General features: G+C 49.2%; 3 protein-coding genes across 3 annotated transcripts, besides 1 other annotated feature; 1 reads left to right on the top strand and 2 right to left on the bottom strand.

Moving 5' to 3' along the window:
- Positions 1 to 340: 340 nt before the first annotated feature.
- NGA_0350000 (5 deoxy cytosolic type c protein domain containing protein) lies at positions 341 to 2,097 on the bottom strand. Its single transcript, XM_005855005.1, has 5 exons — positions 1,965 to 2,097; positions 1,589 to 1,686; positions 1,086 to 1,173; positions 814 to 939; positions 341 to 610 (listed from the first exon to the last, which is right to left on the bottom strand). The coding sequence occupies exons 1-5, from the start codon at positions 2,083 to 2,085 to the stop codon at positions 450 to 452; spliced, it is 594 nt and encodes a 197-aa protein (XP_005855067.1). The 5' UTR covers positions 2,086 to 2,097; the 3' UTR covers positions 341 to 449.
- A 1,445-nt stretch (positions 2,098 to 3,542) lies between these two features.
- NGA_0350400 (thioredoxin) lies at positions 3,543 to 4,838 on the top strand (the record flags this gene model as incomplete). Its single annotated transcript, XM_005855009.1, has 4 exons — positions 3,543 to 3,635; positions 3,949 to 4,032; positions 4,191 to 4,301; positions 4,509 to 4,838. Coding segments are annotated over 4 exons (330 nt in total), but the record flags the coding sequence as incomplete, so codon positions are not given.
- A 29-nt stretch (positions 4,839 to 4,867) lies between these two features.
- Positions 4,868 to 4,924: a sequence feature (Short protein (NGA_0350300, EKU21293.1) was converted to a misc_feature.).
- A 9,081-nt stretch (positions 4,925 to 14,005) lies between these two features.
- On the bottom strand, positions 14,006 to 15,173 carry NGA_0350100 (uncharacterized protein; the record flags this gene model as incomplete). The annotated part of the gene is made up of 5 exons (XM_005855006.1): positions 14,006 to 14,068; positions 14,232 to 14,345; positions 14,617 to 14,681; positions 14,806 to 14,869; positions 15,057 to 15,173. Coding segments are annotated over 5 exons (423 nt in total), but the record flags the coding sequence as incomplete, so codon positions are not given.
- Between the last annotated feature and the right edge of the window lie 263 nt (positions 15,174 to 15,436).

Genomic DNA, 15,436 nt, shown 5'->3' with positions numbered 1-15,436 from the left:
GAACGTATACTGCTCATGTTTAATTTGCATGGCCGTCCGCAAACATGGAAAGCACCGGACGACGGGTCGTTGCCGAGGACCCTGAAAAGGAATAGAGGGGGCCTACCATGGCAGGCTGTTAGAAATTGTCTTGTTCTTCGGAAATGATGGCGTTTGCTAGAGCTTGGTTTACTCAGGAGTTTCTTGCTGTTGTGGAATTTGAGTACAAACACTAAGTTTATTAGTTATTTTGAGAAAATGATATCAAAAGAAAATACATGATAAATCACGAGTCGCAGCTTCCGCTTGAATGGCTTGACTTTTGCGATTAAAGACTACTTTGATTCAATACTGCTGTGAATAAAGATAGAAAAACTTTTAAAATCCTTGCTGAGTTCCTTGAATACTCACATCTCCTCCTCCATTCTGATTCCTCTTCATCTTGGCTTATTCCCTCTTTTCCACATTTCTTACGTCTCACCACCACCTCTCTCTCTATGTTGCTGCCGATGGCTGGCCAGCAATGCCTCGATGTGCACGCGGACATCCTCCCACCGCGTGACACGGGTGATGGACGGAGGCAGGGAGGAGGGAGGAAGAGACGGGTCCGCTTGATTCCAAGCATAGTCTCCTGAGCCATGCGGGGACCGAGGGAGGGACGGAGGAGCGACGACAGGGATCAAAAGGGACACAGAAAAGAGGAGGGTGGGAGAGAGAGGTGAAAAATAAAGTTCGTGGGGAAGGAACGAATGGTGGAGAGACCAAGGACATGGACGGCTCCGAGTCTGGGAGGGATCCCTACGGACGCTGCCCCCCGACGCAAGTGCCACGCACCAAAGAGGAGGACTGGAATGCCAGCGTCTTGAGCGACTTGGTGGGCATATCGGAGGGAGTCGTCAACCAGGAGCTGAGCCTTGATGGCCTGGCACATGTCCCCTTTAGAGCGTTGGGGTCCAGTGGCTGAGGAGGGAGGGAGGGAGGGAGGGAGGGAGGGTCAAGAGTAGAAGATTAGACGTAATGAGATAACATTGCCTCCTGAATACAGCAAGTGAGAGTAGGGGGCAAGGGAGGAAGGGTGGGACGGAGGGAAGAAGGGGGGACCGTACCCGAGTAGTGGTTGCCGTAGTGGAGGCCGGTAAAGATACCCGGATAATGCTTTTGCACCCACTCCTCTGTCTCTCGTTGGATGCAAAACTGGCGGGAGGTGACCACATGAAAGTCGACGCCTGAAGGGAGGGAGAGGGAGAGGAGGGAAAGGGAGTGAGAAAACGGAGATAGAGGGGAGGGAGACCAATGAACATAGGGAGCGAAAGAAGGAGGTAAAAAGCCATGGGGCCGGCGGCATCGATGGAAGAGAAAGAGGGGGGAAGAAGGGACGTCAGAGTGAGGAAGGGTGGAAGGGAAGGAGGGAGGGAGAGAGAGGAGGGATGGAAGGAGGGAGGGTTGCAGATATTCACCCTCGTCTTTGAGGGCCTTCAGCACGGGGAAGGCGTCACGGATGGGGGGGAGATCCTCCTGCATGTATATGAAGGGAGCGTCATCAACATCTGGGGCACACGTTCAAAACACTTTCGCGCCTTTTTGAGAATTTCTACCCAGGGTTACTCACCTGGAAATGGCTGGACTTGAAAAAGGCCAGCACTTTCGCGTTCGCCTCCTCCCGGGTGCCCCCCCACACGTGCACAAAGTCGTAACTGTGGAAATCGTCTGGGGGAGACACGAGTCTACAAAATGAAAAGGATGATGCTTTCTAGGCACGGATCTTCAAGGGAGTACCACGGGTGAGGAACGTGGGACGGGCTGGCTTTCGGGCCCCGTAAGGGGACACTCAGGTCTTGGTATTCCATCTAGACAGCCGCCTCTAGCCCCGGTGAGTCGTCAGCGTCCCGGTATCCGTCATTTCACGCCCCGTTCTTGTCCCTTTCCTGGCGCGGCAGTAGGCTGTCGTCACACTTTCCTCAACCCCCTATCGTCCGGATGCTTACCCGCCGTCAAGGAGCCTCCATACACCTCATTGTGAAAGCGAGCAAGGGTCTCCACGAACAAGCCAAGCACCTCGTCCAAATCCACCGCCACCACCAGAGGAGGTCTGGAGATCGAGCTCATGGTGCCACTCTGGAGGAGGTATAGGGAAGTCGGGAGCAAAGAAAAGAGAGGAGAGAAAATGTGGATGAGAAGGGAAAGGGTATAACGGTACACAGGATATCGGGGTCTAGTAACGCTACAATTCGACCATAGGGATTCTTCTGGTCCATGAAGTGTGGTTTTACCATCAAATCTCCAACAGTATGATGCTTGGGAGAGGGTGAGAGAATGACGGGTCCAACGAATGCTGCCGTGAACTGCGCTTCATTCTTCTTCTGCTACATTTGAAGCATAACCAATTTTTGTTGACGTTTCAGTGATGTACGGGGAGCCGATGAGTCCCCCGCATTCAATATACATGCAATGACACTGGTACCTCAGCCGTATAAGGACCTTCAAGCGGAGGAAGAATGAACACTTTCACCGCACATAGACCCACGTCTTCCACGGGCACTACCGGGCCCCCTACAATAGAATTACGTGCAAGGCCCAGTGGGTAGGGGCGGGCAGGAAGGCTGGAGACTCGTGTAGTTTTGATGGCCGAGTTTTGAGGGCCACGGCCGTAACCTCCTGCCTAGGTCTCACCCGTTACCGCCTCCAGGTCAACAGGCTTGTGCTTGAAAAAGAAGACGAGCATTGTGAAATGAACGACGCACCATTCCTGGGATCTACCCCTGGTTGTCCACACGAAACGCAGGCAGGACCGCTGAAGGAGCGCTAGTGCTGATGGGTGGCATTGTCGCAAGGGAAGTAGACGCGACTCCTACCAGGGTTGCCTCTTTCTCATATCGCTTACATAATGCGTCCACATGCTGCCAACATTTTCTTCCATCATTTTCACCAGTCCTTTTCGATTTTTTACCCCCGCTATGCATAAATTCGTATAGCTTTGCGTAGTGTTATTCTGTGCACGGGTCTGGCATGGCACCGCCTGGCCGGAGAAGGCTAGTCATCCTCCTGCGCCTTATAATGGGGGCATTAGTATCATTAGCCACCTGTCAAGCTTTTTTGGGGTTTTCATATTCTTCGCAGCGCATTGCTACGCCAGGTTCTACTGCATTGCGGATGCATCAGCTACAGCCGTTATTGAACACGCCGCTGCGGTTTGGTTGCGGATCTAGACGGGTGTTGCGGCTTTTTGCAGGGGAGAAGGGAGGCGAAGAGGACGCCCTAATAGGAGTAAGGGGGCAACGGGGGGGGTGGGAAGAAGTTAGAGAACGAGCGTTGGCAAGCAGTGGAAAGAGAGGAGATGTGCCTTGACTAGAGAAGAGAATGTATTTGATTGACTGATGAAAGAAAGGAACAAGGATGCAAGCTGCTTCAGATGCGATGAGGCGGTGTCAGCGTCGAGAACGGCAAACCATATAAAAACCACAAGGATCGTTCTGGAAAGAAATCGTCGATAATAACTGTCTCATGCCTCATTTGTCGCTCCTTTTTATCTGGCCCACCCCTCCTTGTCATATCCTTCTTCGCAGGACATTGCGACTTTGGAGGAGTTGGAGGCAGCCATCCAGACGTCCGGAACGACCAAACCGCTCGTGCTTCGGTTCCACGCTTCCTGGTGCTCGGTAGGAAAAGAGGAAGGAGGGAGGATGGGGGGAGTGAAGACAGTAGGACCACAAAGAAGGTTTGGGCCTAGGGCCTGTCCATATCTCAAGGGGGGGGTAAGGGCAGGAAAGGAAAGAGGAAGGCGAGGAGAGGAGAGCCATAGGCATTGATGGAAGATATATATTAGTGGCATGCTGTATTTTGTCGATGATATAGAATCAAGTGTACGGGTACGCGGTCCCCCCGCTCCTCTCTCTCCTCCCATTCTCACCTCATTCTTGTACCCCTAATTCCTTCCTCCCTCCCTTTCTCCCTTACTTTGTCCTGGGATAGGCCTGCAAGCGCTTTGCCCCAACGTGGCAACAAACTGTAAACGCTTACGAAGAATACTTCGACTTTGTCGATGTGGATGTGACGGTAACGGAGGGGAGGGAGGGAGAGGAAGTGAATAGTTGCTCTGTCTGGCGACAGGAACGTCACAATAAGTCATGACAGGGACTCTATTGGTTCAGAAATATTCTCTCCTTCATTCCTCGTTCCTCATCTACTCCCTGCTCTTTCCTCCATGATGGTAGGGGAAGAGGGACATCATCATGGCTATGGGTCTCACAGTGCTTCCTCACTCTCATTTCTACGTCGGAGGGAGCAAGGTGGAGGACTTCGGCGTCTCGATTAAGAAACTAAATGTGCGTGACTTGTCATTTTTACCCGTGTCTTCGACATTCCGTCCCTCCTTCCCTCTCTCACGTCCCTAATCCTTGCTTCCCATCCCTCCTGCTGCTTTCATCTCTTGTTTGTTTTGTGACCTCTTTACCACCCATCCTTCTCGTCATCCGTAATGTCGTTTGCCACCTCTCTTATTGCATCCGTCGTTTTTAATTTTGGTCCGCCAGGGGCTTCTGGAACGGCTGGATAAGTATAAGAAAATGCAATGACGGAAGACGGGAAAATGTGACGAAGATATGGATTCAGAGAGACCAAATTGTGTAGATAATACACTTGAGGAAAGTTTAAGAGCTCAGGACTGGGGCAGAGAGATAAAAAAGGGGGTGGGGAAGGAGGCCTCGGGGTGACTTGTATGTCTGAACTGAAGGTCGACCTGTGGGAGAATTAGAGCGCGCAAGGATGTTTGAGAATCATCACAAAATGACATTTCAGTGGCTCGTTATCCAAGCAATTTTGGGGAATCTCAGGGAAGGATCCGTTTGGTGAAAGGATAAATTACCTGTGGATCATGTAGCCCGATAAAAACTCAGAAAAACCAACGGTGCCCAGTTTCTTTCCCTCTCTCGATCCCGCTATTTTCCATCCGTCATTCTCTGGAAAGGACAGAGGACGGTTAGTTTCAGGGTTGATAAAAAGTCCTGATAGAGAAGGAGGAGGAGGAGGAAGTTGTTAACAGGACGAGAAACTGGCCATTCTTCCTGCGTCGTTCGCTGTGCCTCCTATTCCCAAGTCCAACTGTTTGGATCATGTAGACGTCGCCTCCTCTCTGCTCTTCCACACGGGTGTAATAGAGTGGGCAGTTCATTTCCATACGGGTGGATCGGAGCGGAAGCTTCATTTGAGGAAATGGAAAAGGAGCTATAGGAGGACGAGTCTAAAGGATAACATTAACAGGGTTTACGCTACTGTTAGACTTGGGATACGCTTACGGAAGAGTCTAAATGATATCCTATGGCCATTGTATTTCTCTCGGACTTGGACTTGGTAAAGACCTCTCGATAGATCTACTTAAGACTGGCCTTTCATTCGCGCCAGATGCTTTTACCTGCTGCTCAAACACTCGAATAGTGCGTGCTCAAGATTAAACGAAGGGAAGACCTGCACTTGTGGGAAAATCAGACGCGTCACTTTGTTAGTGTGATGTGCGGCTACAGCTCAAGGGCATAGCTCGAATGACTCTTTCTTGCTTCATTGCCTGTGCGTTTTTATACTTATAGTCTACAATCACTATGGTCCCTCTGCTACAGGCAGCTCCTAGCACTTAGGTTTCCAGGTCCCTCTCCTCACTGCATACAATACTCAGTCTGCAAAGATGTGTCGAGTTCTTCGCTCATGATGATGAGACCCGACACCAGTTTCTATACGCAGGCAGAGAATCGTAATGAATTTGCACACTTCTCAGGACAAAATAGAGGCAACAAAGGTATCCATCAGAGCTGGTAAGCAAGCCTGTTACCGACCTAGTTTTTGCGGTACAAGGGACACGTACAATACAGGATTGAGCGAAATGACCCTTGAAGGCATAAGACGAACGCCAATATTTGGACTCTGTCGGAGCTTAGTCTGTCTAAGAGTCGGCTGACTCTGTGTCAGCTCCCAAAGAACACCAAGTGGGGCAAGAGAGAGGAATAGCGGTGTAAAAAGACAGATAAGAAAGTACTACACCTCTGGAATCATGGGAAAGGGAGGCACTAGGATGCGTGCCCTGAAGTAGAGTGGGCTACCTCAAAGGTATCAAGCCGCCCTCTTTACACCTTACTATATTCCTCTTCCTTTATTTCATTCGATCCTTTCTCCCTTTATTCATTGAATTGTCCTGCCATCATATAGCCCTTGCCAGACAACGACGGTTACTTGGATAGACATACGTATATGAAATGATGGGAAGTTTTTGATCTCTTTCCTATCATCTTGTATGCTGTCGTTCTGCGTCTCTTGTGCCATTGACAAGAAGAAAAGAACGCATGCAGACTTTCCAAGTGTGGTCATTACGAATAAGAATACAGCTTATTCCATCCCCTTGACCTTAAATTAACGCGGTTCTTAGGCATGAAGTAGCGAGCCTTCCAGATAAGTTGATTTACATGCTTGAGATTCCTTCTACTTCTCAGGACATCATAGTATTAATTCAGTACACCCAAGCGGAAGAAATCCCCTTATCAGACATCAGCGGATATATTAAGACGGTCTTTATGACATGACATATCAAGGGCCCGAAAATTAATGTTGCTTACATAATTGACGAACCCAAGTACAACACCATACCACTTTAAGTACAAGACAGGAGCACGATGACAGGAAATACGACAGAGACGTAGAGACCTTCATATAGACCCGTACCATGGACAGTATACTGTAAAGAAAGTACAGGGGTCAACAATCGAAGTGATCGTGACGTGAAATTATTGGACTTCCAGACGAAAAGATGAACTCGTCTGTGGTGTAGTTAACGCCACTGGTAGAGACTTGATGTCGTATGATGGTTGTTGACAAACTTTTGGCGTGTACTTCGATGCCAATCTCTCGATAGAATAAATTCAAACGGCCTCTGCAACCACTTCTGGCTCCGCCCCTTCCGATGCTTCTCCACACTGCTCGGAAAGTTGGATAAACCTTCCCTCAGGAGTGAGCGCGAGAAGAATCTGTTCGCCAGCAAATATCACACCTGACTCCTCGTATTGCTCCTTGGTCGTACATTTACAGCTCCCCTCGCTCGGATTGAAACTAGCCATGAAGTAGCCTCCATCAGTACAAGCTACCGCGCAAGAAACGTGTGGTGGCAAACCTAAAGAGTCTGTCGGGGTAAAAATCGACCCCTCGCTGCATGTAGTAAAGGGGCCGCATTCATTAAATACATAAACTTCACCATCAACATCAATATACGTAACTTCCTGGCATTCCAGGATATTTTCTGGCGAGGTAGAAGGAGAAGACGATGTGGCTGCTGCGCTTGGGCTCGCCGTCGGCATGGCCGTGGGGGTGGACGATGGAGCGCTTGTCGTTGGAACGACTGAGCATTGCTCAGAGAGTTGAATCGACCTCTCCTCAGGAACGACCGTGTAAAGTTCCTGTCCAGCAGCAAAAATCACACCTGACTCCTCGTATTGCTCCTTGGTCGTACATTTACAGCTCCCCTCGCTCGGATTGAAACTAGCCATGAAGTAGCCTCCTTCAGCACAAGCTACCGCGCAAGAAACTCGTGGTGGCAAACCTAAAGAGTCTGTCGGGGTAACAATCGACCCCTCGCTGCATGTAGTAAAGGGGCCGCAGTTATTAAATACATAGGCCATACCATCAGCATTAACAAACTCAAATTCTACGCATTCCAGGATATTTCCTGGCGAGGTAGAAGGAGAAGGCGTCGTGGGTTCTGCACTCGGGCTTGCTGTGGGCATGACCGTAGGTGCGGACGATGGAGCGCTTGTCATAGGGGCTGCTGTGGGTTGCCCAGGAGTAGGAGCACTCGTAGGCACAGCCGTTTCGTCCACCACCGCTTGATACGTGTCGACGCTCCCATCCAGTATCAAAGTACAATCGCCACTGCAGCAGAAACATTGGCTTGTCACCGTATTCCAACTGAAGAAGAAAGGCGCCGACACGTCGCCATTCAGGGAACAATACGAGAAACACTCGGAAGGCGTCGCAATTGAAGCCGAAGCCTGCAATGCCCGTGTGCCATCTGGCACCTTGCGGATCATGTCCTGCTCTTCATCCAGTCGGATATGATCCACCAATCGACGATCCTCGAAAGGGGCCAGACGACTCGGTACGCCGCGCTGACCGGGGGCATACAGGGAAAAAGGTGTGGCGGGATTTACTGTCGGAGCAGGGGTCGGCGCACATGTCGCATGACCCTTTAATGCTTGTTTCCCGAGACCCGCTTTCTTGGTGCGGGGGTACCGCACGTGCACGCTAGCGGGCGCGGCCAAGGACTCGGTGCAGTAGGGAGTCATGTCCGTCGTATTTACAAGGTAAGCAAGAGCTGTGACGGCCAGCACATCTGGAGCGCATTCGTCGACGATCACCTTGGCCTGGAAGGTACGCTTGAAGGATTTGGTCTTGTAGAAGGCCATATCGGTCCAGTAGATGGCCGTTGATCCGTCGCCGTTCTGCACAATCGTCGGGTCTGCGACGGCTTTGGAGGACGGACGAGTGCGCGTCTGCAAGACAGCCAAGCCGTTGGGAAACTCCAACTTGAATGCAGCGTCACGTGCAGGACCCTGACCGCGCATCGTGACGAGGATCCTCGCGCGACCGCGACCGGCCAAGACCCCACGCCTGTTGTTGGGCCGCACCTTGGCGGTGAGCTGGAAGCGTGGACATTGTTGACCGGAGAAGCTGGGAAGCCATGCCACGCTAAGGAAGGCGAGCAATAGACAAGCGCGATGCATTTGAGCTGCTCAAGTGAGGTTGAAATGTGAGAGTTGACTTGTGAAAGGGAAGCGATAAGCAGTGTATTAGGAATAATGAGATACGAAATCGGAAGTAGAATGACAATGCAAAGAAAGATATGGCTAGTAGCTACCGCATTTGAAGGTCTACTGCTTGACATGAGGGGCTAGATTGTTCTCGATACAAATTAGAAAGATATCTCGCAACGAATATTCATTGTTCTCCAAGATATTCGCCTGGTGCATTGATCGAAATAGTAGATAGAAAGCAACAACTTATGTAGCTTTTGATGTCATCACGATGCAAAGCTTATAGCCCTCTTCAAGACTTATTTCAAGTATTGATATGTGCGGAGTGGAGAGACCATAAGTATTTAGATGTGGCATTCCGTGTGATACTTGAATTGTTGTCTCATGTGAATATTCACGGCTTGATGCTGAATTCTCCCGAGCGATAGTCATAGGAGCGTCCGACCAGATCTCTAGGAAGGTCCACATAAGCTTGAGGGTGACCTCGCAATCCCAACAGAAGACAGATTATTTTAATAAATTGTCTTCAAAAAGGTAACATGCCATTGGATCTTATAATCTATGGCCAAGGTGCACCTCCTCAGGCTTATGACTTTAACGATGGCTGACGGGAGATTGGAAGATTCTTCTCCACATCATTCAGAGGAGCTTCTGACCATCCTTGGGCAGATCCACGGGAGCGTCAGTGTGTGACACTTTCAACCTGATATACAGCACAAAATGATTAATATACGATTTTACATGAGGTCGGAAATAGTTTTTCGTGATCTGCCGATGAGTGGCCAAGATGAGCATCTAGAGATTTATGACATGGCGGTGGCTGTTTGGATGGGAAGATTCTTCTCCATATCAGATTTAAGCCCCAGATTGTGCAACGGCGTCACCGGTTGGACAACCGTTGCGGGATGTTAGGTTTGAATACAAGTCTTCATGGACGACTTGAACTTCGCTCCCCTGATGAGAACTGTCATCATGTGGTTGCAACGATTAGTTGTTTGGTTTGGGCTTTATATATGATATCCGGCAGGAAAGCATGTGGGAGGGCAATGACCCCCAGTCGTGGACATTGTAATCGGGAAGGGACGAGATAATGACCAGTTAAGCAGCTACATTCTATATTTTTCGGAAAGAGAACAAGTAAATAGGTATTCAAGCCAGCAAGGATATGAGGAATTAGGAATGATTTCCTAAATGAGGCGCCAGCCCAAAAATGCTCATCATATGTCTTCGTTTTCGATTTCTCTTCCTGATCTCGCCTCTTCGAAGGAGACTCTGGAATTTTGAAGGTAAGCAACAAGGTAAAAAAGAGCTACGCTAGATTGCCAAAAATGTCACTGGAGTCACCATAAGCACTAGCCTTAGCGTCAATTTTCCTCTTTTCATTTACCGCCTTTGTTCTCCTCATTTCGTCATGAGGGCATGATTTGTGCACCTTCAGCGAATCCTATGCTTGGAGAACAATCTGCAGGACCTCTCAATTTTTTTTCGGAGATGTGCTTTTTCTTCTTCATAGTCCATGTCTCCTTCCTGAGAGCAGGGCCTCTTATCCATCTCTGAGGTTAAATAAAGCGGAGGTCAGACGCATGCTACGACTATGTCGCCGTGTCGATCCTTACACATTCCTATTAACCAAAATGCAACAACTCCATTAGGGGTAGAAAGGGATGTGATTTGATAAATTGACTACTTGACAATACTACCGTTGTATATTTTCGCCTGATAAGAAAGAAATTCCTTGAATGTGAACGTCAGATAGAATGTTACAATTCTGTCTGGGACAGGATTCAGAACTTCTACGTATTAATCAAGGAGTATTCATGGACATTGCCCATTATAGGTTTTATTGTAAAGGAGAGGACGTCAGCAATAGACGATAATGTGCAATTTCTCTTTCTTTCCTTCTTGAAAATTACAAAGCTTCGGTGGTACTCACCATATTCTGCTCCATTGTTGGAATTTCGGCCAAACAATCAAGGCTACAAATTCTTTTGCAAGTTTTGACTATTCCCCAAGAGTGGGTAGTTCTTGTTGCTTATCATGTAGTCGACAACTTGCTGTCTAGTTCGGCTGTTCATCTTGCAAATCCTATAAAATTTGTTACACCACACTATGATTCATAGAAATCTACGTTCGCATAAATGAAAGCCTTGTTGCTTTCAGTCTAATAAAAGCATACAACCTGCAAGCTTAGTAGGTAAAATGGAAAATGGAGTGTGCGATGAAAATTATCCACAGGAGATCTTCATGCACATAGGCCTTCGCTTATTTCTTAATATTTTATTCCCTTCTTACTCCGATTTCCCCCCCATACATGCGTCATGCTCTTTCCGATCTGACCACAAGGTATAGAAATGTCACCTAACAGATTTTTGAATTTGACAGTATGAGCGCGTACTGTACTCGAAGTTACAAAATATTTACTTAGTCGCCCACAACGGATATGACTACATACAACTACAAAGTTAAAGATGTATATCTGTCGGACACAATCCCATGTTTGTCCAGTTCAAAGGCCTAATGTTCACAATGATGACAACATTATTTCACAGAACAGAACGCATTTGCGTCCATGTAAGCGGCCTCATTTGGTAATGTTATTGTAGTGCCGCCTTTCTCGGAATCTTTTTTTGCTCAGGAGCTCTTATCGTTATGAAGGGCTCTTGGATTTCTCTGGCCACCTGCGTGTATGTATACATGCGTTCCCGTACCTGTGCGTGTGAACTGACATATCTACTGTAAGATATCTATTGTATATGTGCGTGTGTGTCTGCCTTCTGCCTACCTACGTGTCTATCTATCTGTCTCTTTATTTTTCCAATCTGTGTCTGTGTGTCTGTGTAGCTCTCTTGTGTCCATGTTTGTGTCCGTGTGTGAACATACACACGTATAGAAACATATATATCTAACATGCGAGAGAGGATGAGTCTTTTGTGTTTACGTGTGGCTATACGTGTGCGCGGACGAGCACATATCTCGACTTTTGTCTCTTCATATCTCTTGGCAATGCAGTACGTGTCCTTGTTTCTATCTCCTTATCTATCTTACCGAGCGCTTGCCTGAGCGCATGACTTCGGTTTCGCTGTACTCCTCAGCCGAAGCCCAAAAAAATGAATGAACACTGAAACGTGCACCGCGCGGAAAAGTACACAGTGTGTATAATAATTATTCAAAGTGGGTTGGCTGTGTGACGGTGCCGTTGATATTTATAAACTTGCGAAGACAACGGGATCAGCAACAAGGGAGATGGGCGTCACTTTAAAGTCCCTTAGCGTCTCTCTACGAACAGATTTGGTCACTTAAACGGCAGCAGAATTTGTTGCGTGGCTCCTCCTTACCTAAAGTTTATTTGTCAGTAGAGCAAGCGCCTTTCGGTGATAGATGACAAACATAAGAGTGTATAGCAAGCTTGGAGTAAGCTATCGACGTCTTACCTTAGACAAGAAAGATGAACAGGCCATCACTATTTATACTTGTATCAAGAAATTTTGGTTTGGGAGAGGATTTCTACATTCCTTGTACAGACCAGAGCCAGCCTCATGGCTTTGTAGGCTCTTAAAGGTTCCTTGGATTTTTCTGTCATTGTTTTTTTCTTGCTAGAATACACTGGCTTTTTTTAAGGGAGAGTATCTTTTGTGAAGGGATGAACACCTAGGTGCAATATCCGAACCAAGCGGAGACCACGCACAGCAGTGCCTCCTTCTTCCTCTGTAATGCATATCAGATATGGGACCTGAATCCTCATCTGATTCTCTTCGACCTCAATTTGATGGATTCCAAGCTCACCATTTCCTCAAAACTTTAACAACATTGAAAAAAGTGGATAGCCGCTTCCATAAACAATTATGTACCGCCTGACACAATTTCTTTTTTTCCCTGTTTTCCCCTCTTTTTATCCTGGCGCACTCCCTTCTTCATCTGACCTCCGCTCCATATCTTTGCCGTAAAAGGAGTCCAGCGCTACTTCGCCGCTAGCAAATTCTCGCTCAATTATTTTGAGACGACAATGATTCCGCCCTCATCCAGCCATAACCTTTCCAACCCATCGTGCTTTTTCTTGAGATCCCCCTCTGTCCTTTCTCCGTTCTCCTCCCTTCTCTCGGAGTCGCACGTGTGGGTCGCCTGTGGCAGAAAATTGCTACCAAGTATACAAACCCCTCCGTCCTCTTCCAATATGCTGCACCGTTTCTGCTTCGCTTCTTGATCTCCATCCCTCTCTTTCTTTTCTCCCCACCACTCTCCCCAAGCGACTGCAGTGTCCTTATTCCTACAGACTTGTCACGCCTTCCATCCCCACGTCTCAATCCTGCTTGTCACTCCTCCCACCCCTCCCCCTGTCGCTCGCTACCCACCAAGGCTCCTTTCTCCATTCCTGCTTCCCTTTCTCTCTTCCGGCACATCCTCCCGTGATATGAGCGAGGCTGACTCCGTCCTTGTGTCCATCACCCCCCGGCCCCCCCACAGCGATCCTGACGGCCGCCTCCAGTCTCTCACTCCTCCCCATCTTCCTTCCTCATATGAAAATTCCTCCGAACCTCAACCCTCAACGGATTTACTACCCTACAACATTTTCCTCCATGCTTCTTCAGCGATCATTGTGCAAGAAGCAGGACCGTGTCTCCCTCTTTGGGTGCCCATCTCCCTCAACTGAGCACTTCCCCCTCGCCATCCCCACTCTTTACTGTCGTCCTTCCCGCACACATGAGAGGCCCTGGCTAGCTTTGCATGCCCCTCTCCATTTTTAAATCCTTTGCCCTCCCGGGAACAAAGACACTGCCGGCAGCTTCCCCCTACCTCCCCCTTGCCCGGTCTTCTCTTCCTCCGACTCTACTCGCCCGTTACCCTCGTACCCCCCGACCCTCCAGGTTGGCCTAAAAAATAGTCGGCACCTCCTCCCCTCTTTTGCTGTCCTTGCTCGCCTTCTCTCTCACACTCCCTCCATCCCCTTTAGGACGCTCGGAGTCGTTTTTTTCCTTCCCTCCAGCTTCCCTCTTTAGTGGCTGGGACGTTCGCGCTATTGCTCCTTCCCTTTCCCTCCTCTCCTCCTCCCAACGTCCTTCCTCCTCTTTTCTCCCCCAATCATCCTTCCTTGCATGCAAATGGGCATGGCTAGTGTATACGTAGCCTGTTCTCTCAACACATGGTCCGTCTCCCTCTTCCCTCCCTCATCCCCTTTCCCTCTTTCGCTCCCTTTCTTACTTCCACACACTGGCTTCCTGCCCCCATTCCTCCCCTACACCAGGGCCTCAAACGCAGTATAAGGAGCGGTCAATGTCGCGAGGGATCGGTTTGATCTCCGTGCCGAGTTCCTGAGCAGGCGAGAGAAAGAGAGAGAGAGAGGACGAGCATGAGTCCCAACATGCGCGCTTTATCGACAGGAAAAACCAGGATCAAGAGAGGAGGCTGACGGCCGTGGGTGAAATTGAAGGCAAGGACGGGTTCGGGAGGGAGGAAAAGAGAGGGAAGGCGCACCTGTTCGATTCTAAACAAATTGAAGCGGTCGTCGTAGGTGATCAGATTGATGGCCAGGCCCAGGTGACCGAAGCGTCCGGAGCGGCCGATGCGGTGCAGGTAGGTTTCTGCCGTCTGGGGAAGGACGGAAATGGCGGGAAAAAACTTAACGACGATGAAACCAAAACGCGTCATGAATTCCTCCTTGCCCCCGCTACACCTAGCCCCTTCCTCGTCTGCCTGACTTCCTTCTCTTTTATACTTTCGCTTCTCATCTTCGTTCTGTGCACATAATTTTTCATGATATCTTTCATGGCCTTATCCTCTATAACTCGGGTCCTTCCTACTCCCAGAGGTCCCCTTCTCCCGTGTAGTGACTCGCAAGTACGCTTACTCTCCTTTTTACCTTAGGAAAATCGAAATTAATAACCACGTTTACGCTCTGGATGTCAATGCCACGAGTGAACAGATCTAGTGGGAGGGAATAGGACCAGAGAAAGGGAGGGAAAAATGAGAAGCAATAGGAATATAGTACCAAACCGGACGCGGGTCGTTTCCCCAAGACCCTGCCTTCTGTCCCTCCCTCCTTCCCTACCTGAAGAGACAAGGTGGCGCGTGCCCCCGTTCCGGAATTCGTGGAAGACGCGGTTGCGGTGGGACTGAAGGGGAGGAAGTCCGGAGAAAGGGGCGTCACAACGGGAGAAACAAAGCGATAAAGAGCAATGAGGGTGCTGCATCAGGGACACAAGCCATGCCATTATTTCACACTAGAAAGAGAGGAAGTGAGGGAGGGAGGGAGGACGGAGGGAAGGGGTGACGCAAGGAAGACCCTGCCAGGAACCGCACCTGTTGCATTTTCGCATGGATATAGAAACAAGAGTAGCCGAGCTCGGTAATCTTCTTGGCAAGAAGCTCGACGCGATTGACAGAGTTACAAAAGATGATGGACTGATTGATCTCGAGCTGCATGAGGGAAGGGAGGAACGACGCGAGGTAGGAACGAATCAAGTCGGCGAGAGGAATATAATGCGAGGCCGCACATCTGGTCCCCTACGAACAGGACCCCCAGAAGGGAGGGAGGGAGGGAGGGAGGGAGGGAGGGAGGGAGGGGGAGTACCTTGGGAGAAGAGGGGTGTTGAGGCAGTGGACCTTCTGACGCTCCTCCACAAAGGCATAATATTGAGTAATACCCCTGAGGGGTCAGCTCATCCATCAGGTTGATCTCG

The sequence above is a fragment of the Nannochloropsis gaditana genome, assembly GCF_000240725.1.
Source record: "Nannochloropsis gaditana CCMP526 unplaced genomic scaffold scaffold321, whole genome shotgun sequence".
Lineage (NCBI taxonomy): Eukaryota > Eustigmatophyceae > Eustigmatales > Monodopsidaceae > Microchloropsis > Microchloropsis gaditana.
The sequence above is the reverse complement of the archived record's forward strand: the minus strand, read 5'-3'. Positions and strand labels throughout refer to the sequence as shown.

Excerpts from the sequence above, each read along its gene's own strand:
- NGA_0350000 (XM_005855005.1), bottom strand. The coding sequence starts at position 2,085 with ATGAGCTCGATCTCCAGACCTCCTCTGGTGGTGGCGGTGGATTTGGAC. Across the intron at positions 1,687-1,964 it reads TGGAGGCTCCTTGACGGCGG|ACGATTTCCACAGTTACGAC; the intron begins GTAAGCATCCGG and ends TGTCTCCCCCAG. Across the intron at positions 1,174-1,588 it reads TCAAGTCCAGCCATTTCCAG|TTTTGCATCCAACGAGAGAC; the intron begins GTGAGTAACCCT and ends ACCTCCCGCCAG.